This window comes from Pyrenophora tritici-repentis, chromosome 10 (assembly GCF_003171515.1).
Source record: "Pyrenophora tritici-repentis strain M4 chromosome 10, whole genome shotgun sequence".
NCBI lineage: Eukaryota > Fungi > Ascomycota > Dothideomycetes > Pleosporales > Pleosporaceae > Pyrenophora > Pyrenophora tritici-repentis.
The window spans coordinates 1331552-1353285 of record NC_089399.1 but is presented as its reverse complement, the minus strand read 5'-3'; the positions used below and the strand labels follow the sequence as shown (position 1 = coordinate 1353285).

The following is a 21734-nucleotide window of genomic DNA, read 5'->3' as shown; positions in this document are numbered from 1 at the left end:
CTTTGTTGGAGCGCAGCTCGGGAGAAACGTATCATTTTCAAACGCTGACGGTGCGTCGGACGCCCACCTCGGGCTTCTGAGCGTAGCCGATGAGAAGCTTGAAGCTTGTACCGCGCTTTTCGCATTCGTTGACAAGGGCCTCGTCACGCCAGATACTGTTTTGGAGGAGTTTGCCTGAAGCAGCTGCTCCAGGTTCGCCAGCTTCTGGTAGGACGAGTGATTCGTAGCAACGCGAATACCACCATCGGCCAACGCGCGCCACCATATCAGTGATACCGTTGTCTGTGGTTTCAGAAGGTGAAGAGACGTTGAGAAGATCGGAGAAAGAAACCTCTGGCTTGGGTCCCTTGGGCTGAGTCAGGATCTTGCTTGCTGTGCTACTATTCTTCTTGTGAGACGATGCCTGGGCATCATCGACATTGGGAAGTTGGCCAGCGACGGGGACGCCGACAATGCAACGATTGCACTCGACGAATCCTTTGCGACCGATACCCGCCATGACTTCGTCGCTGATATTGCGGAGAGAAATATTCTCATCCGCTACCTGCATTCGCATCTTCAGACCGCGGACAGCGCGACGCGCCCGGTTGCCCATGTTGACGAGGTCCATATCGAGGACGCTGAACTCCAAGTAACCACCCGGTCGCAGAACGCGCTTGGCTTCTGAGAGGACAAAGCGATGCTCCGAGGAGGGAAGAGCCGTCGGGAAGCGAAGCACGACACACGCGAAGAAATGCATGGGGAACGGGAACGCCTTGCCGAGCGAGGGATGGCAGATGTGACGGTGATTGTTTAGTGTCGACCACGGCTCAGACGCGGTCTCGGAAGACGACGGAGAGGATGGATCGGGTCCCATATCATAAACAGTCGCCTCAGGATAGGTAAGTGCACAGTAGTACGACCAATCCTTGCCGAGACCATCGATAACAAGAACGCGATCTTCTTTGGGATCCTTGAGTTCGAAGTGTACCGGACTGAACAAGACGCGGCCAAACGAAAGCCACTTGCTCGTCATAAGCGCACCGAAGCGAAGATTAGCCATGGACATTAGTCCATCTGTTTGACTTTCGGCAATGTCCATGAAGCGTGTATCTCTGTGTCGATTCGTGTTGACACTGTCGCGATCTTTGCTTGACCTCGAAGCAACAGTAGCTCCTGATTGTCGTGCACTCTGGGGCAAGGACACTGGAAGACTGGAGCGAGTTGCGCGTTTCGCATCTGACCCTGACGAAAGCCGAGGGCTGACGGGTAAGCTGAGTCTCCCTGTGACCGGGTCAATAACGCTGATCTTTTTCTCGCCATAATCTGAGAGAAACTCCGAGAAAGCGACCGACGATGTGGGAGACTGGGTGGAGTGTAAGACCGCAAGCAGGCGAGAACGACGAAGGTGTAGAGATGGATTTTCAACCTCCTCATACTCGTTCTCGGCCCCTGAAGTGTTGCAGAGTGCCTTCGGCCTCAGAGGCATTGGCTCAAGGGACGGGTGGCTCCGCAAACTGTGCTCATCCTCAGCTGACCTTCGCTTATTCTCACTCGTCCGAGAAGTGACCGGCGAAAGCACTTCATCGATGAGGTCATCATATTCATTCCAGAGCTCATCATCAGACAATGGTGCCCCAGCAGTCGGAACGACAGCTGTGCTGGGAGCAGGTGCAAAACTCCAGATACCCGAACTACTCGAGTAGGATACTTCTGAGTCTTTGCGTGGTGGGAACCTGAAGAATTCGCTGCGACGGTTGAGCTCGGCATCCATAGGGCTGATAGTCGCGATTGCTGATCCATGTGCTAGGGCATTCAAGCCTTGCAAGATCGGATATGGCTCGACAGGAGCAGCAGTCGCAACGACCGAGCCGATAGAATCGAAAGATGTTCGCGGAATGGCCGCTGGACGAGGTTGGTTCGACACGAAGGGACGAGAGAACGACTGAGAAGAGGGGCCCCGGGCCTGACGACGAGTTGATATAACTTGGGGTATCCGGCCTACTTGGGGCAAGCGGCTTGGTCGCGGCGGCGGGCTTACCGGAGGAGGTCCAGGTGAAGCAATCTCTTGAGGAAGTTCGAAGTAACCTTGGTTATGCTCCACATTGGCTGATTCGGGCTTAGTAGGTTCGTCTTGTTCTGTTGATGGTGCTCTGAAGGGAGAAGAAGGTCGAGAGATATCCGTAAATGGTGTCAAGTCTGCCTGTGAATAGCGATCCATGTATTGGTGTGTTGGTTGAACCCTAGTGTCGATGCTCAACTTGCTTTGCTGATGCTGCTGTACTTGTGGCTGTGACTGTGCCTCTGGGCGCAAAGAGACCTTGGGTGAAGCCGAACGCGCAGGCAGCGCGGAGCTAGGCGGCAAGACTGGCTTGGGTGGCAGTAGCATGGATTGCATTCGCTCTCTCCTCCCTGGTTCATCGTCCGAAAGGGCGCTCTCCGTTCCCTCGTCAGCTTCCTGCATTAGCTGCTCAATATCGTCCAGTTCAAGTCCGGATTGGTCCATCAACGCATAGTGCGCAACAGAGCGAGACGCGACGGTCTTGTTCTCAGGACTGGCTACAGGGGCTGCCGGTGTGGCTGCGCGTGGTCCTGCGTGCGCCCTTTGAAAGAAGTTCCATCTCTTGGCCGGTTTCGGGGCCGCCTCCTTCTCTGCCTTGCTCTTCTTCGATGACTTCAGCCAACTGCTCTCCTTGACCTCAGTAGCTGCCTCGCCTGTAGAGTTCTTGCGTATCTTTCCAGAACGACTAGCAGAGGCCGAGTGTTTACCGGGACCTTGAGCGCTCTGTAACGCCTGTGACGTTCGCTTTGAGGTTGTAGTAGGTAAAAACGATCGCTTGGTGTCATCGTCGCTCTCAGATGGCTTCCGTGAACCCGGGGTCATCCTCTTCATAGGAGAAGCTCCACGCATATTGTCTGGCATCGCTGAGGGTAGCAGCGTTGGGCGACCCTTTTCCAGTGCTGATTGCGACGTGTTGCTTACAGTCTTCTTTAGCTCTAGTCCTTGATTGACAGAGATATCAAGACTACTGCTACTCTGCATCGGTTCAGGGCTGCGTGAAAGCTCGGAGCTATATCCCGTACCTCGAATAACAACAGGAGCAAGTCGATTCAGGTAAAAGTCGTCCATGTCTCCGCTCGTTGTGCTGGTCATACTGCTTTTGCGAGTCGAGGGTGTCTTGTCCAAACTTTCAGTGGTAGTTCCGGCGCTAGCGGACCGTCCAATACTGTTGGTACTAACTGAACTTCCACTGCGGCCTCTCACAGCATATCTGCCGTAGCCTTCATGTCCTGTGCCTGCAGCTGGCCCTCTGCGCTGGAGTTTGCTCTCAGACTTCGCGGATGGTATAGGTTCGGTCTTTGTTCGGCGTGTGAAGAATCCAAACCGAGAACTCTTGCTTGAACTTGGCGCATGGGTAGGGGCGGGGCTTGGGCCTGCACTGATCCTTCGGGGGTTCCGATCGTGAGTGTCTGATGCGGGTCCGCGTGCTGATGCCCGAGCGACTGCTGGCAATGCTGAAGCAGGGTTTGGCGACGGGTTTCGCGAAGACGGTTTGACTGGAACATTGAACTTGGAGCTTGCAATTGGTGTAGTCCTGGATTCGTTCGATACAGTGCGTCTGTGATGGGATGGGAAGTTTAGCATGTTGCTTTGAATTATTGGCGAAGGGCCTCGGAGTCCCGATAGCTCAGGAGTGCCGTCCCTACTAGGCCTTGAGGGTCTTCTACCCGTTGGTATTGTTACGGGTGATTGATCAGCAAGATGAGCGAATTCGGGAGGCGCCTGCGTGCGTGGCTTCTCTACCGTACTTGAAAATACTTCTGATACCCGAGGGCTCTGAGGTAGAGTGGCAAGACCTGTCGACGATTGGGTATCTTTGTACATTGCTCCTTCTGTTACAACGGTGGATGCTGATGACGACGACGTAGAAGACTCTGTAACAGTAGACAGTGTGTGAGGATGACGGCTATTGATCTCGTCCGGAGTCTTGTGCCGGGATACAGGCGGCCTACTTTGTAATGGACTGACTTGTCGTGTGCGGTTTGAAGCTCTTGACAGTGTGGTGCCAGGGGAGTAGGACGACATCGATGTTGGGGTCGATGAGACACTGAAAGGCCCAGGTGACTCTGAATATCGTGTTGATGGTGTGGTAGAAAGCGCATACTGTGGCATTGGGAGTGGGAGTATATCTGTCGGGCCGATCTCATAGTCGTAAAACGAGTTACCGAAGGAATCGAGTTGAGGCTCGGAGCGAGCAAGGATTGTCGAAGATGACGGTATCGAAATGCCCAAAACCGTGTCAGAGAAAGGGTCTTTGTATCCACCGGGTATACCCTCCATCATTTGCCTGTCATCCTGAAAAGACATGGAATCGTCTCTGATGCACGTAGCTTGTCGACCACTCGTAACTCCAACACTTGTTTGTTTTCTCCTAAGCACATTCGATCGAGGACTTTCAATGGTGGATGCTGATGAGCCTGAGGCAAGGGAAGGTGTGCGTATACTTTGAGGAACTTCAAGCTTAGGTAGTCGGGAAGTCGAGGTTTGTGGTGTTGGTTTTGAGCCTGTCACGCTTGGTTGTTGAGGAAACATGGGCGTAGATCTGTTGGTTTTCCTTTGGCGAGAGCTGGCTGTCTGTACAGGCTCTTGTTGACTTATGGGGCCTCTGGAGATTACCTCGTCATCTCTTGATGGCCTTTTCTTTTGCAGCTTAGACTGGCTTGGCGTAGGTAACTGCGATGTGGTTGTGGTAGGAGTGATAGAACGCTGAGGTAACCGAGTGGTGGGCGCTCGGTCCTCCATCCTCCTTGTGGGAGGGTATTGTGACTTATAGGAAGCCATCTCGGGTAACCTTGTGTAGCCCGACTAGATGTACAGCAGAACCCTGTGAGAGGCGAGTAACTCATGAAGGCATGTGCTTGTCCCCCTGTGGGACTCTTGGGATGATAGGTCTGGGCGCGGGGTAACCAGGCAGTCGAGATTCCGGGATGTCAGCAAAGTCAGCTCGGGAAGCCGTGAAGCGATTCAACGGCGTGAGCGGGTGGTAGCGGGAAGAATTGCAGAACGGAACGTAGAGTGGCGATTCGGGATTGATGCAAAAAAGTAAGATTGCAAGTCCATGAATATAAGTGATGTAGCCAAAAGATACATGCAATGTTGCGTATTCGTGCAGATTCTCGGTCAAGACGTCAAGCTCTTTCTCGTATGCCACAAGTATCGGGGGGACCGAAAATTGTAGATCGCTGTGGCGCAGTCGGCTTCGCCCGAGATGGGGACGTGCAAGGATACCGCAGTTTTGAACGAAAAACAACCACGACACAACGAGACGGTGAGTGGTGATATACTCGACGCGTCCCGTCTATTCTTTCCTCAGGGTTGATGTCCTAGCGCGGGGCTTCAACCGTAAGTCGCCTCAGTGGGGCTTTCCCGGATGAGCCGTGTGGAAAGCGGAGGACCAGTGCCGATGCTGTTTTCGATGTAGTCCAGTCCTGCGCCGAAGTATAGTCAATTCTGCTAAGCTGAACGTTTGAGATCTGTTGGTTCTTGTGCTTGCGGGGTGCGTAGGGCCCGCATATGTATAACATGGCGTCCTGCCCATCAAGACGCGCAGACGTGCTCGCAGAGAATGCGCGCCGGCCGCCTTGCAAAGTTGGGCTGGGCCGGCACGGAGACATGCTGGGCTATCACGGGCGCTTGCGCTTGGATAGGCGGGTGGAGGCGTATGGGATGAAGAAAGAGGGCGGCCAGTCGACTTGCTGGATGGCTGTTGTGGGCGCCGATTCGCAGACAAGCCCTGTGCGGCGCCAGCCAAGGGAAGCGCCCAATTGGCTACCAGGCCACCCATACCCTTCGCTTGACCCACCAACTTCATGCCGTTTCAAAGGCTCAGCAACCCTCATCTAGAGCCTCGTGTTGACTATTGCCTTTCCAGACTCGTCCCGTGACAAGGCTGCCGGTCCTGGGAGCTGAGGTCAAGAAAAGTTAGCGAGACGTGTAGATATGGCACAGTCAAGTTGCAACGACACTCGTTTGCCAACCTCGGGCTTCCAGCTCCCTATGTCTCCTTCAGCCTGCCAAAAGCACGCGACTATCAGCCATGCTGTCATTGCAAACCTCATCAGACACGAAAGGCCCGATATGGACCCCAAGCACTCCCTATGCATCTGCCTTGAACGGGCCAGACATCAATTCGTTGAGAAGCTTTCACTATCGACGGTTGTCTGACTGTTCAATCAGGACCCGCAGGGCGACAGGCGGCGGCTTGATCTTCCCATGCAGAAGAGTCATATGTCTCTGAGCGATTTACGCGCAGCACGTCCAGCGGTTCCTGCAACGAGTGCTGCTATTCTCGTGACCACTTTCATGCTCTGACGCAGAGACTGCAGATTTGCTCCTTGGGGTGGAGTCATGGTGTCTCTGCAGCACCGGAAGGCCCGTCCCCAGCTGACATGTGGCTGAGTGCGTCCACTTTCGGCTTAGCTGCAGCCGCAGTTGAGGCTGAGCACTCCATCTACCTCGCCACAATGACAGCGCATCAAAAGCTCTACACGTCGCTGCTCATTCAAACATTGAGACTCGGTCTCGTTCTCCATGGCAAAAAAACGGCCTTATTTCTGGCCTCCAACAGTCTCACCTGCGCTTCCGACGGAGAAGCAACCAAATTGGAATACTGTCCCACCATCCAGGTTGCGCTTAAGCCACCACGCCCGCTGACCCCGGCTTTGCACGCTCATTCGCTTTGCGTTGATGTGAAGAAACGGGAGCGCGCAGAGCTATTCGATCATGTGATCGCGCCATACTGGATAGAGAAGCGTCTGGTGAAGGATTGCTGCCAATAAGAGCCAGGAGTCCCATTTTCATGCCGTCGCTGGCCGCGGCTACAACAGGGGCCAGAGACCTCATCCGCGAATACCAGCTACCCAGACCCAGACGCAGTAAAGATCGTGAACGACTGCCTGACATTGCGTTCACCGACTTATAGACGCCGTGTTTGCTTGATCACATGGCCCATCTCTTTTAGCTCTCCAAGCAGCTCGGAGTTGGACTAGAAAAGCAACGATCGCACAAGAAGCGGTCTGGAAACCCTAGCGAATTATGCTGATGACCTTTACATCTAGATTGGACCCATTCTCTAGTCTGTTGGTGATGCTGGAGCCAAACATCTGCAGTTGATAACCGCCGACACCCGGCAGCATAGATGACATACATGGTTGACATCTGAGTTTGCACCCAAGGGCCCACCGCGGGCCCGTTCAAACGGGAAAGGGGTGAGAAGGGAGGGCGGCACGGCGCGACTACTTCAGTATCTGCGAATCACCTGCTGCAGACACTTCATAGCCCTATGAGGTGTGGTGGAGTCCGGCCCGCCACGGTCTGAGCACAGAAAAGTCGTTGCGAGCTGTTCGTGTGGAAATGACGACCTGCAGTCTAGTGTTGTTGAAACAAGCCATGCCATCTTAACCATAAAGCCGTCAACACGCACCTTCAAAGCTATAGGGTAGCAATCAAGTGTGACACCAAGAGAAGATCTGCTTATGCTGGCTGACCCCTATGTATCGGGGTTGATGCCTTTTGCAGACTGCTGTGCGAAGTGGGAAGGCTAAAGCTGCGGCTGACCACTGTTCATATCATCCGGATTACGCAGACAGCGTACCGATGACGAAGCGAAGTGTTTGCGTAAACGATATCTTATGATCGCCGCAAGGATGAGCGATTGAATTCAAGGGTGATCCCTATATCCAAGTGACCGGCTGTTGATGTTGCCGAGAGAAATGGCAGTTGTGGTAGTGAACTGAGCTGTTTGTAATCTGCGGGGTTGGGAACACAGGATGAACGGTCCCGAAGAAGTGCCTATCCTTGTATGATTATGTTTGAAAGTAGCCTGCACGTACTCTGGACTACTTTCACGTGCTTGGGTAGACGCCTAGATTGTTTGAGACAAGGCCACGTGACTGCGCGTTGAAACTTACCTACGTAGTAATGCCCGTGGACGCGTCTTCTGCACCTACGCAACTGTACCAGATGCCACAATGTCGAAGCAACAAAAGGTTACTGCATATCAGGAGCGCGTTTACACAGCGCTCCAACAGATCCCAGAAGGTTTTGAATAGCTTTCATCCCGGATACCATTCTGCCTACTAACCGACGGCAGGTCGCGTCACAACATACGGCGCGTTGTCAAAAGCATTGAACAGCTCTCCACGAGCGGTAGGCGGAGCGTTACGCGTCAACCCGTTCTGTCCAGAAGTACCGTGCCATCGCTGTATCGCTAGTACCGGTGTACGTGTCTCATTACTAGGAGGGTCAACAAGTGCTGACCGTAGCAGTTTGTCGGTGGTTACAAGGGCGATTGGGAGAAGGCGCCAAGCGGGCAGAACCAGGACTCGAAATTACAGCTATTGAAAGAAGAAGGCGTCTCGTTTGATGTCAACGGACTTCTCGTCGATAAAAAGTTGCTGTGGGATGATTTTGATCTGCAGAAGCTGAAGTAGATGTTGCTGCGTGGAAGGTCAAGGCTCTTGAGAGCGGGTGGGGCTAAGTTAGTCAAAGCGGGGCGATCAATGAGTTCCAAAGTTTTGTACAAGCAGAAGGTGGCAATTGCGACAGCAGCGCTAGCTCGTATTTCGACATCATTGACCGAAATGGTGCACTGCGATTACTAAAAGCCTCTGTACCGCACTTGCACCTGGACAACACAAATTACTTGACAGTGTGGATAACTAGTAGGTCAAGTATTTTATGTCACCAGGGTGCTTGCGCAGATTTGTCACTTCTACAAAACGCTGCATCGACTTCCAGTGAACTCATCAACATCAACATCACGTATCCACAACATCGATTCCGCATTCATCATGCCGCCGAAGGGAAAAGGCTTTCTTAGACCGAAGCCGAAGGGCAAAGCGAAGACGCAAGAGCCGCAGACAGAGAACGACATCCTCGAAGCCGCAGACGAGTTTGAACAAGCAGCAGGAAAATGGCGCGCGGGCGATGCAGTAAAAGCTGTCCGCTTCTTCAACCGAGCAATTGAGGCATACAACGAAGGGCTAAAGCGATATCCTCAGTCGTTTGACCTAGCTTATAATAAGTCAGCAGAGGGACCTCTCAAACTGTTCGCACGGTAAATACTAACAGCGAACAGGGCCCACCTCCAACTTGTCCTCACAGAAGATGAGCGTATGATCTCTCATCTCGGTAACAAGGCATTATTACTACAAGAAACGTTGATTTCGCACCGCTTCGCCAGCTCGCTAAATCCAACAAACATCGACATTCTCTTCAACACTGCTCAAGTCCTTGTATCGTTGGCGGATACCGGCCTAGAATCGGGCACTCAAGTAGCTACGAAGAAAGACGCTATTCCATTACTTGAGGAGGCTGTCGAGATCCTCAAGACATGTTTGGAAAGCCAACAGCAACAACATTCACAGATACAGGCAGAAATTACGAAAGCTGAAGCTTCGGGTGAGTATCGGGAGGCCTGGGAAAGCGAGCACCAGCAGCCGGCTGAAACGCAGGACGAGGATATGGAGACAGATTCCGGAACCTCGGAAGCACCCGGTGATTGGGCTACTGTGGAAGAGCCATTGACACCAGAAGACATACTCGATACTTGCACAGTGCAGCTCACGGCTTTGACAACACTACTTGGGCTGTATGATCCCGCTGCGGATCTTCCCAACATAGAGAAGAGAGTACACGATGGCATGGATACAGCTACGAACAGGATTCCCACTCTGATCGCACTAATCGACAAGTCGCCGCCAAAAAAAGAGGTGGATGAGCCGAAAGCTGGTCCGACATTATCAATAGGCTCTTTATCTACAGCGGAAGAAGCTACTACAACACCCAAAGAAGATGCCATCATTGTAACTGCCGTCTTCAAAGCTAGCGTAGCAGATGCCCAATACCGTTGTGGTAGAACAACATCGACCGAGTACGCCAAAGCTGTCGACGAAACTTTCGGTAGCCTGATCGAAGGCGCAACGACAACGACAAGCCCCGATCTCTCAGCTGTGCACACTATCTCGGCATATGGTGATGTCCTCATGGACCTGGCATCCTCACTTGCGGACGGCGGCCAATACACTACCACATCCCCAACGTTCGCTACTGATGTTGACATCCAATGGACTGCTCTCACACAAGTCCAAACCATGTTCACACGATTGTCATCTGCGCCATATACATCCATTATGCCACCGTCCAATCTAGCAGATGTCTTCATTGGACGAGGTGATGCCGATCTTTTCCGCTTCCGCATCGCGCTCTTCGAAGATGTAAAGCCGGCCTGGCGGAAAAGTGCTCCAACTCTAGTTGCGAACGCGGGTGTCTTTTACCGTGGAGCAAGAAGCTATGCTGAACGAGCTGATCGCGCTCAAGTACGAGGTACTGCTGACGCCAAGGCGATTGTGGCTGATATTCTGAAGGAGGTGGCGAGTGGTTCGACAGAAATCAAGGACAACTGGAAGGGAAGGAGTACGAATGTGGCCAAGGTTTTGGAACAAATGGTAGAGGAGGGCATAGTGGGAGGAGAGAACGTCGAAGGGGTGTTGAAGATGACACTATGACAGTGATGAGATACATGGGACAATCACTGGTCCTTGAACGGAAGCAGATACCAGGAAACACTCACCTGGGTGACACAAAATACTTAGATTGTGAGTAGGCACCTCACATATGTGTGTAGCGCATACAGTGACCTTTGTGCATTAGTATGTTAAGTATTTCATGTCACCCGGGTGCACTGTCGGATTATTAGACCAAAAATAGAAAGACAGACAAATTTGATTGCACTGCATAAACTTAGTAAATTCGCTAGAATTATGGCGTACATTGTCGCCTTTTGAAGTCTGCTCTACCGAGGCATCCTCCGCCATCGCCTACTATTCATACATCCTCGCGAGATACTCTTCTTTTTTCCCCTCACGTATGCTCATCCCATATGCCTGGCATCACATGGTTTCAAGATGGTATTGTCCAGCTCAAATCATTTTTCATCTCAATCCAGCCAAGCGACGCTCCTGAACCTCAGACAACGCTCTGCTGCCACTCAAGAAAGCAACGAAGCTGACCACCGCGGCTGCTGGCAGGGTCTGGAAGAGGTTCCAGCTTGTGTAGTACATGAAGAAGATACCCTCCATAGCCAGTATGGAGCCATAGAAGAGCCCATGCGACACAGGCGCATTGCCCAGCGCCTTGCTCAAGTGGCTAGTATTTGCGCCCAACATAGCCCACGCACCAAGCAGCACAGGTAGCGCACCAGCAACAGCGGCCGCGAACACAATGGTTATGATCTTGGGTGGTGACTTGGGGTCCTCGCGGAAAATGTGATGAATTTCGGATTCGGCGGCGTAGCGGACCGGCTTCTCGGGGATCTTGAGGGGAGTGCTGGCGTCGCGGGTGACGGTAAGGTCAAACACCTTGCCCTTGTAGGGTTTTGAGGAACCGAAAGATCCGATTACGATAGACGCTGCAATTGGCTTCTCCGAGGTCAAGAATTGGTGGGGTAGGTCCTTATGAGACTATGGAATGTTTAGTTGTTGTCTGGTAGCCATTGAGATGTTTCACGTACCAAATCGACCTTGCCCTTTCCGCTGTCCTTTACACTGAGTACAAAAGACTCTTCCACGCCGGTTGTAGGATCGGTCAGGGTGAGGAACGCCTGGTGAGGTCGTTTCGCAGTGCTTCCCTCAACAGTCGTGAGGATAAGCTTCAATGTATCCGATGCGCCCAGAGATACAGACTTGCCGAGCGGTGTGGAAGGGCTCAATCTAGACATATGTTAGCTTTGTGATCGACTGTATACAATAAGAAAAGGTGAGCTCACTTGTCCTTTGCAGCTCCGCCTACACCAGCACCTTTAGTCGATACCGACACAGTGGCATCTTCGAAACTCCAGGAAGAAGCTGCAGACACAATTGCTGCGCTGGAGAGCAGAAGCGAAGATACAAAGCTATGAACGACCCTCATGGTGTACTGATTTGAATAGAGTGAACGGCGGAGCTGGCAATGATATGGTGCTCAGAGACAGACGTAAGCGTGTCCTTTGCCAAGACATGGTCGGCATTTTCTAACATAAGAACGCCGATGTCATGGCCGCGCTTTCACCAACATACACCAACGTCTTACTCATTCTGATGGCGCTATGCATCTACATTCTAAGACATAATGTTTTTTCATTTGCTAATCTAACTATGATATAACGCCACGCAATATCCCGACACTAATGTTCCTCCGCCGTGTGATCTCAATCCCATAAGTCTTCCAAATCATCCTCGTACATCTATCTCTGTGTCTTGGCCCCATCGACAGGATATGCCACCTCCAACGCCTGTAACAAGAACTGAACCCAATCTACCTGGTCTCCTGGAAAAATATCTATCCAGGCCCTCTCAACAACATCAAGGAAGATTGTCCATGGCCATCCTGCGTACTACGCACCATATCATGGTACATCTGCCAAAGCCGATGACCTCGCATCGAATCCAGCGTCCTGTACATGACGGCCACCAGACCCTGTTCCGACAAGCAGTAGCTGTTAATGGTAAACGGATCGTACATCAGACACTTAAATGCCACCTCGAACGGATCATCTGCAGGCTCTGCGATGGTGAGTTCGTGCTTCTCTTGTAATTTGCGGAAACGCCGTTGCATTTTCTCGGTCTTTAGCGCCTTTAAAAGCGCATGGTGCACAGAGAACGTCTGAGTAGCTCCACGCGTCCAAGCGGTGGGTACTTGTCACTGTATTCTTGCTCCCGGTACATATGGTACCGAGCTGTGTTGTAGTCTGTTTCCCAGCACTTGGCAAGATCCTCAGACTTCTTTTGTTTGGTTTGCTCGTCGGCGTCGGGAGCTGTTGGGTCTTTTTCTCGCCACCATTCTGTTCCGCAGAGCGGGCAACTCTGATGGAGTGCTGCGATGGTGCCATAACCGAGCCATACAATACATGCAGCTCCGAAAATGTGATTACATCCTGGGAGGTTGGTTACCTCTACGGGGATGTCAAGTATTCGTAGTGGGATGTTCTCACTACCGTATGGTAAGTGGCAGATGACGCACATATCCTCGCCTTCTTCTTTGAGAGTGTTCACTTTGGGTACAGTGTGGTTTTCCACGAATTGTAGAAATGTTCGGGGCGTATCGCACTTCTCGCAGCATCGTAGCGTGGTCGCCGTTGTGGAAGAAATCCCTTGTCTGTCCTGGCGAGAGCTTTGTGGTAAGTGTAATATCAAGGTCAGTAAGATAATGGCCCTGGCTGACGACTGTATCGAGCACTCATATCTACTTGGTCGAAATTATCACGCAACAATATCAATGATATATCGGAGTTAGTGATGGTTCCATGGATGCACCGTTGAGACTGAGCCTTGGTAGCGATATTATGGTTCTGTCGAGAACCAAAGTCGAGACCCAATCGATGTATAATTACATAATTAACACAAGGTTGTCGTTGTCAACCCATAGGTTGGAGGCATCGGGCAAAGCTGCGATTTTTCGCCTTTTCCATACAGTTCTCATTCGCAAAGGATATTGTGGTAATCTTTGTCCTCAGTGGCATACTTCACGATCGATCAACCAACATTGTAGTAAGACCCACTGATGAAAACACAAATTCTTCAAGGAATCGACGTGCCAACACACTGCATATAGACCATGCAATGCTACGTCGGATAGATACATCCGCGAAACTAAGTTTCCAGGCACTACGCCGCACCTTTCACTCTGAACAGATGGGATCAGGGGACCAAAAGTCACTCGCAACCCCGAGATACAACATGTCGGGGGTTGATCATTCCCGAGTTTCGCCCTCCCGTTCAATGTGACTTTGGGTTGGGCCCATGCTTCCAGGGTAGGCGACTGGGCATTACCGCAAAAAGTACGTCTTCGCAGCTTGAAAGACGCGACACGCGAGCAACGCGACAGCATCCAACTCGCCCCACTCGGTAATCATCCCCACAGCTGTGGCTTCGAAGGAAGAAGAACCTTGGAAGAAGGGGGAAGAACTACGGGAAGAAGTCAAGTGTGAAACGCGCGTCTAATCAAACCTCGGCACTTTTGTCAGCCCTTCTAAAGGGCTGAGATCACTGTGGGCCGGTACTTGGGCAGCAGTGCACCTCTCCTTGCATAAGAGGCGCGGTTCGCGTGTTTGGGCCAGCCAATCCTTCTGGAAGATTTCGGTGGTTAGGAAAACAGGATGATTAAATGACATGGGAAATACACTCTCATATGATGGGGAAGCGATGAAATCAGACCATCGTGAGACACTGACTCTGGGTTGTTGGCATGGGTGTAGTCAGCGAGGGGTAGGGATCTACGGGAAGGATGTGAGTAACGTGATTTAGCCTGTCAGTATCCTGAGCGCAAAGTTACTGGTCCCCCTATGATTTTGAAGGATTTAGAGTGTGAATCGAGTAGAGACAGTATGAGAACGTGATGAGCCTTCCACGATCCTGTTGGTAAACGTGGTGGATGTTCGTTGGATTGCCTCGGGTACCGTGTCCTACGCGGCGGTCTGATCCTAACCCAAAGATACCTAGATAGTCAGTCAGATAGTTTCTAAATTCGAAGACACACATCTTCGTACACCATAGTGTTGCGATGAAGTGCTTAGCTTCATGTAGAACTTCAAAGGGGGATAGCGGTTGCCTACGGTTCCTTTGCTCTGATGTCCAAATAGCGAGCAGGGACTAACTTAATCGGGACATCCATCTTCTTGGAAAGTCTATCCCTTAAAGGTAAACAAGGCGTTGGGGAGTATTGGGCGAGACGAGATGCACCTACTGTTACAGGTGTCAAGAGCCCTTTCGTTAGGCCTAAAATACAACGGAACATCGGGTGCTGCAGCCCTTTTGCGAGTACGAGTCTTGCACTCACCGACACATAATCGACGATGAAGATTAAGCGATGGAACAAAGCGTTTCATTGTATTGATTCTAGACCAGTGGATATTGGCAGCTTTTGCGAGGTGGGCACCATTGTCTCCACTAGATTTTGCCATTTGCAAGGAGAAATAAGGGATGACGCTAAAGCGGTGGACATTATGGGAGACATTGCCGGCATCATGTTAGCCTGCTTGGTCAGAAACTGGAGAAAAGTTTGCACCTTGGTGTTTCTGCCCATGCAGCAATGAGTTGCGTTGCTGACTGTGCTGGAATACCGGTACAGCCGAACATTGACCGCCGCCGAACTTGATCGTCAATCTACAAGGGCCATTATGGATCTTCCCAGATGGTCGGCCCTAACACGGCTATTCGGCGGAATTTCACATGAGCAATGTCTTGGTGCGTCAGATTTGCGTGATGATCTGCTAGCGTAGATCTATCACTTTGCAGTGTAGATAGATGTGTCGGCGAGTAAACCCTATCACGACCTAACATTACTGTTGAGCTACATGTCAAAGCGAACAGATGAACCGTTGTACGTCCTAATCATCCTTTGGCGTACTAAATTGAAGAACCATTGATAACATGATTTTGACCGAAGCTCTGCCAAGCTCTTTCAAAGTTAATATCCCCAGACTGCTATTAATAAACGACCTTCATCTGTTTGATCAGAAGAGCCCGTGCTTCTCTCTAGGGCTTATCCTGTTTATTTTCCGCGTCATGTACATCATGAGATGTACACCACCATAGGGTAGAGCCTTCAAGCTGACGTACAGTTCCACGTACCAATCTGGAAAAAGAGTATTTTGGTGTTGACCAACGCCAACATAGAGTAGAAGAAATATATACCTATGAGTTGTGATGACAGCATCATTTGCGCACTTAGCATACAATCACTGGAAAGAGCTGTCCTTTTCTTCGGAAACACGTGGCTACGTCTCTAACAAACTTCCACGAATCGCTCGAATTATGTCTTTGTTCCGGTTACGTGTGAATTTGTGGGATATGGAATTCAAAATGTACTGCTGTACGTACCACTGGCTTCCACAAGCATCCACACACTGGATCCGTTACAAGCCGTTGTTCCTAGCTACCAAGTGGAATCCCATGTTTGCGAGCTTCCAGAAGAATATTTAAAAGACCTCTTGTATTCTCCTCGAACAAACAGCAAGCTACTTGAGACTCAAGACTCTTTTGCAAGCAGTGATCTCGACAAACTGTTCCAGCCCGAACTGATTTCGAACTGACAAACATCAACGAAGAAAACGACAACCATGAATACGCATTAACAAGAAAACACAAACGCTCATCGAGTGCTATACTGATCTATCCTCTCTGCCGGACAGAATATCTCACCGCCTCTGCCGTTTTGGCTCTCCTAATGCCAATAGCCCTGGCAGCTCACTGCTGTGGCCCTCTCGAGGGTTCCCCCGGAGCCGCACACCCTAATTGTCTCAACGGAGGTTCGCCTGCTTGCGTGAGTACCACGGAAAGCTTGTCTGCATCGATACAACTGACGACCGACAGTGCAAGATAGCTGAGGTGGATATTTGTATTCATCACTCGTACTTTGTCACTCAGTATGCGAACGCCTACGATCCTGAACCAAACGGCGGAACTTGTCACAGTGGACAAGGGAGATACAAGTGCGTCAGCTAGATGGGGGACAAGTACATGCTCCGCGCGCAGTTTCTGGGCAACAGGGGGTTGTGGATTGGAACTCTAGGACTTGGGAGACAGACTAGATGATGGAGGCATGGTCTTGAGGCTGACAATACAATCTTACCAATTTCATGCAAGTACCAACTCAAAATTATCAATTAATTGCGCCGTCGCAGTTACTTGTGCTGCCCTTTTCGATAAGTACAATTTCTGACGTCCGAAAATCAAAATAAAAATAGCTGGTAGTGAGCAGTCCGATGTTCTTAATTTGTCGGAGACTTTACACCTGCATGAAATTACGATGGGCCGTACTTGCCAGAGCGGAAACTTAATCGGAACATGTCAAAGGGTTAAGAAGTCATTCCTAGTCAATCGACCGTACTTAATGAATCATAAACTTCTCGGTTCCTAGAACACGTAAATATCACCGTGCAAGCGAATCGGTGTATCCAAAGTCATTCTTCCCTAATCCTCCGCCCTTGGCTAGGTCTTGTGACCAGGAGACAAGTGGGAGTGGTTAGACACCCCTCACAATAACAGCCAATGTGACATTTCTTAGTGGAGTGCTGAGACAAATGAAGTGTAATAAGAGGTAATAGGTGAGTTAGGTTACAAACCTGCGTACTATATACCAAATAGTATTAGTAAGGTTGAGTATGAAGTAGTTACAGTATCTTACCGGGTAATTGTTGGAGGAAAGTTTGGCACAGATGATTTTCTATCGCTTCCTTGACATGGTGTGCTGCGTTGCGTCTGTAGACATGGGTAAGCTATGTTTGCTTGTCCAAGGGTGAGGGAAGATGCTGACTGGCCCAGTAAAAGTCAGACTGGGGTAGCCGGGTCTTGGAGATCACATCATCTGTATGTGAACATGGTAGTGCTCTGTAGATCAAGCAATCTGCATTTGCGGCCCGATCGGGTAGGGCGTATCACAGATTTTTAGAGCTATGGCCGGGAAGTATATGTGGACAGGCATGTTATGCGATATCCTATCGGATTAACGCCGTCAGCTTGAAGTAAAGTTTGCATGGGCGACGAAGCAAGTAGATCAGCAGGGCATGCAGCGCTTTGGGCTTCCTATCAAGCAACCAGCGAGCACGGTGGATACTGCTTTGGGGTATACTTGCAGCGACGTTGCCTACTAGCAACGGGCAAACGGCGAGTAGTATGTTTGGTATTGGCCGTACGGTAGAGATCCGACCCTAGTCTCGGTCCCATTCAGGACCTCCACACCCGAACAGGAACGGAAACGGAGGAAGACGGATGTATAGGGCTTAGGGAATATTACCCCTTATGCTTGGAGTAGCCAAGGACTGCTGATGAGCAGATGACATGTGAAGGTATTTGACTCCGCCATATGTTGTGCATGGCAGGGGTAGGCAACGCCATCTGCCGCTTCTGATCATACAACAGTGGATATAGTCAGAGTCAAGTAACAGATAGATGACGCTCGGAGATCCGAATACGCACGTGGAACTCCCTGCTGAACAAAGTATACCCGTGCAACATATGTTGTAAGAGAATACCTGTAAGTGTTACGCTGACCATGCCCGGCCGCGGATGATTTGGCGGGAAAAGTTGTGGTGTACGGATATACGCACAGCGTCTTCGGTCAGCAATGCAAAAGGGCGGTGGAGACGTCTAACTGAGTTTCAAGATGCGAAGAATGATGTTGAGTCCAAGCGAGGTTCATGTTCTTTCTCCCATTTGCCGAGGTTGTGCAGAAACACGACCAATATAGTGCGGTGCATAATGTGATAATCGTACCTTGTCAGATATACAGATGTGGGATGATTTTTGGGCTTTAGACCAAGATTGAAGGCATACTAGTAACCATACCAGGGTGACCCTCTTGATCTGCTTACTTTCGGGGCAAATGTTCTCGCCCATTGCAATGGCGAATGCAGCACGCCACGGGCTGACGTTATGGACGTTTTCTGATCGTCGGCGATCTGAGCCGATGTCCACTCCAACCTTGCGCTACTCAATACGTACGTAGGAAGCGACCTTCATGGTCCACCTGGCAACGCGTGCAACGGGAATCCAGCCCTCGAGGTGGATGGGACTGCACGTAAAAGAAACACGTGATGTAAGCCAACACAAGAAAGAATTTTGAACATGCGAGCATCGGCAATTACCGAATGTATTTTCTTCTGTCTGTGCAGTAACTATGAGTACGTGCAGCAGCCAAGGGATATGTCGGCATACAATCTATCGACATATTCTCTCGTAAATGAAGCTCTGAACAAGCTTCCAGCGTTGCGCCAGCAGGCGTTGGAAGGATCGGGATGCCGGGCAGAACCCGTGCGCAAGCTCGGATCACGGCTTCTTTTCCATGTCCCTTCTCTGGTGCATCACCGCCTACGTGTTCGTATCACTCGTTTTCATCATCTACGCGGAAGCGAGTGCTTAAGATTTTGACATTGGCCGGATGCCTGACTGGATGGAGCGTCGCCGAATATCGGCTAAGTACCGAAGGTTTCATTGCCAGAAAAGCAGCTACAATTGTATGTACGTACATATGCTACATAACGTGCGCCACAGGTTAGGTACTCCGCATGCCCCGTTGAATGCCACCAAGCTGGTGGTAAGCCGACGTCTGTTGGAGAAGGCAGAAATGCAAAACATACGGAACCCCGAATTGCGAAGTAATGTTACTACCGCACTCCAAGGCCCGCGAGTCATGCGCTTATTTCATTTCATGTCGTCTGGACTTGCCCTCTGGATGGGAGATGGTTATCTGTTCCGGCAAGTTTGACCACAGACGCTTCACGCGGCTATATACAGCGTAATTAGTTCGTCACCTCTGACGTGACATGCTCATATCTCAGAGCACCGTCCCCTGAACTATGACCTTGGCTGCGCAACCGACTGTCTGGAGCCGGGAATTCAGTGGGTTGGATGGGCCAACCGATGGCTGAGTTGCATCGATGGCGCCGTGCTGACCACGGTGCTGGTTGCGTGCTACGACACTTTCGGCATGTATCCCTGGCCATGGCGTTCTTGAGGGTGTTCAGCTTGCGTCCAGAAGCATGCTACCCCAACTATCGCTACTTGTGGCGTATCTGAAAGTCGGCGCGACACTAGACGGCATACCATGTGGTCTTTCAGACTTTGTCTGTTTAGTTACCAGGGTGCAAGTACGGAACCGCACACGTCTTTCTCCAGTCTCGCAACATGACCCAAGAACAGGATTTGCGATGTGGATCTTGCATCTGATCCTTGATGCAGACCGCTACCGCATCTGCGGCTGCGATAAGCCATGGGAGGGTTCGCAAAAAGCACACATGGGTTGACGCCAGAGACGGAGTGCAGTGTACAGTAGCTCGAGCCAGGCCGCGCTGCCCTGTTGTACCCGACGTTGCATGCGAAACTACATACACACAAGGCGGACATGTGATGGGGCATACCCTGGAGCCAGGGGCTCTGGGTTGAGGCCCAACCGGCTGAGCAGAAAGGCAAACGGCGCATTGTCTCCTGAGAGGGTTGCAAATAGCCCATAGCATGCCGACGCCAGTCTTTCCTGGCACTGGCACAAACCGTCGTGCTGCATGGACAGGTGCTCCGCATACCGGCACCCCCACGAGATGCGGGGGACCGTCATGCTCATGATGAGATGCCGTTACTATCACACCGGGAGTAAGAGCAGGGCAAGATGTTATTGATTCCATCGAGTTTGTGACGCATGATTTGTAGGTGGGCGTGGGTACATGGCTATGTCGACTCGGGTAGTTTTACCCCCACATTACATAGTGCTGCAACCCCTCCACACCGGAGCACGTTCTCAACCAGCACGTTTTGGGGGCGGGAGCGATGGCTGTGTGGCGCAAAGACAGTAATTTCGCAGCGAGACGAGGCGTTGGCGCGGCGTTCGGTCCCGAGACATTAGTGATGGGACCAAGGTGGGTGGGAATGGACATGAGATGTAGAAAGTACAAGAAGGAAAGGATATGGGACGCGACAGGCGACGCCACGACACACGATGCCACGACTCGCAACGACTTGCACTGGTCGTCTGGTCCTCCTATCGATGGACTTGACCATAAGTATGGTGGGTATTGGCGATCGCTGCACTGTACCGTATGGCGGCTCCCAGTGCGCAGTCAGCAGTCGTGGCTCAGATTTTGTGCAGTGCGGCGGCGGGCGAGGCACAGGTCGCAATGGCTCGGGGATTTTAAATGCGCGGGCGGCACCAATGACGGGCTGCACCGAGCAAAAATGAGGTGCACAATTCATCTGCATCGCTCAGCACTCAGCACTCAGCACTCAGCACTGAGCAAGCGGCAGGCCAGGGGGGGTTCGGGCTGGGGCACATGATGAGACATGGTCGTGCGCATCACACTCTGGCTTGCCCCGCCCGCTACCGCTGTCTTCACCGGCCCTAACAGTCAGAGCGGTCGAGGACAGGTATGCGAGCCCGCTGCCACGCACGGCTCGCGTTCGCCAGTCAACGAGGGCCGGCGAGCTGCAGATGCGATGACATGTCCGGACTGTCTCCCGCACGTCAGTGCTGGCTGATGGCTACTAACTAGCTGTTGGCGCTGCAGGGCGCGGCCGCCAGCTGCACTTGCATAGGCTTGTCGCCTTTGGGGTCTTGGGTGCCCTCGACGTCGCTGGTGGGCCGCTAGGTGCGCGCTGTTGCGGTGGGGGACATGGTCAAAGTAAGTACAAGCCAGCCCTCTTCCGCTTCCGCGCATCATCACTGTCGACAGTGCAGTAGCGCGCAAGCCGTGCGTGCATTGCTTGCCAGCGTATCCTGGCAGCCCAGTGCGCACCGCCTAGCGCGAGTGTCGAAGCCGCCGACAAGGCATCACGTACTCGCTGCCCTTTCTCGCGCAACATGGACCAGGCGCGACAGGGGCACATATGCACCCTCGATGTGTTGCTGCTTGGCTAGCGATCCTCCGACTATTACACCGCACATTCTTATAACATACCCGGTCCAGGCGCGCTCACTGCCGATTGCGGTGACTGAACTCTCGAATTTCCATACCCTCCACCAGTTCCCAGTTCCCAGGACATTACGCCGCAGCTTCATTCCTCGACCTTTATACTTGCTCTTGCTTCCTGTTCCAGCAGCCTTGGTCGCTTACTGCCTGTAGAGCATGGCCGTTAGCCCCACACCACCACCACTGCCCTACTAGGAAACTTGCAATCGCCTCATCTTTGTACGGTACTCCCGTTGCAACTGCCGTCCAGACACTTTGTTT

General features: G+C 51.7%; 7 protein-coding genes across 7 annotated transcripts; 5 read left to right on the top strand and 2 right to left on the bottom strand.

The window, feature by feature from the left end:
* Nucleotides 1-37: 37 nt before the first annotated feature.
* On the bottom strand, nucleotides 38-4324 carry PtrM4_043470 (DUF1421 multi-domain protein; the record flags this gene model as incomplete). The annotated part of the gene is made up of 1 exon (XM_001937343.2): nucleotides 38-4324. The coding sequence occupies one exon, from the start codon at nucleotides 4322-4324 to the stop codon at nucleotides 38-40; it is 4287 nt and encodes a 1428-aa protein (XP_001937378.2).
* A 2180-nt stretch (nucleotides 4325-6504) lies between these two features.
* Nucleotides 6505-6819, top strand: PtrM4_043460 (uncharacterized protein; the record flags this gene model as incomplete). The annotated part of the gene is made up of 1 exon (XM_066104486.1): nucleotides 6505-6819. One exon carries the CDS (start codon nucleotides 6505-6507, stop codon nucleotides 6817-6819), a length of 315 nt encoding a protein of 104 aa, XP_065959050.1.
* A 1191-nt stretch (nucleotides 6820-8010) lies between these two features.
* Nucleotides 8011-8472, top strand: PtrM4_043450 (Ada, Methylated DNA-protein cysteine methyltransferase; the record flags this gene model as incomplete). The annotated part of the gene is made up of 3 exons (XM_001937344.2): nucleotides 8011-8080; nucleotides 8133-8260; nucleotides 8308-8472. 3 exons carry the CDS (start codon nucleotides 8011-8013, stop codon nucleotides 8470-8472), a joined length of 363 nt encoding a protein of 120 aa, XP_001937379.2.
* A 360-nt stretch (nucleotides 8473-8832) lies between these two features.
* PtrM4_043440 (uncharacterized protein) lies at nucleotides 8833-10548 on the top strand (the record flags this gene model as incomplete). Its single annotated transcript, XM_066104485.1, has 2 exons — nucleotides 8833-9065; nucleotides 9120-10548. The coding sequence occupies 2 exons, from the start codon at nucleotides 8833-8835 to the stop codon at nucleotides 10546-10548; spliced, it is 1662 nt and encodes a 553-aa protein (XP_065959049.1).
* Nucleotides 10549-10974: 426 nt separating this feature from the next.
* On the bottom strand, nucleotides 10975-11950 carry PtrM4_043430 (putative oligosaccharyltransferase subunit ribophorin ii protein; the record flags this gene model as incomplete). The annotated part of the gene is made up of 3 exons (XM_001937346.2): nucleotides 10975-11502; nucleotides 11553-11751; nucleotides 11808-11950. The coding sequence occupies 3 exons, from the start codon at nucleotides 11948-11950 to the stop codon at nucleotides 10975-10977; spliced, it is 870 nt and encodes a 289-aa protein (XP_001937381.1).
* Nucleotides 11951-12744: 794 nt separating this feature from the next.
* Nucleotides 12745-12996, top strand: PtrM4_043420 (uncharacterized protein; the record flags this gene model as incomplete). Its single annotated transcript, XM_066104484.1, has 1 exon — nucleotides 12745-12996. One exon carries the CDS (start codon nucleotides 12745-12747, stop codon nucleotides 12994-12996), a length of 252 nt encoding a protein of 83 aa, XP_065959048.1.
* A 3247-nt stretch (nucleotides 12997-16243) lies between these two features.
* On the top strand, nucleotides 16244-16521 carry PtrM4_043410 (uncharacterized protein; the record flags this gene model as incomplete). Its single annotated transcript, XM_001937347.1, has 2 exons — nucleotides 16244-16339; nucleotides 16390-16521. The coding sequence occupies 2 exons, from the start codon at nucleotides 16244-16246 to the stop codon at nucleotides 16519-16521; spliced, it is 228 nt and encodes a 75-aa protein (XP_001937382.1).
* Between the last annotated feature and the right edge of the window lie 5213 nt (nucleotides 16522-21734).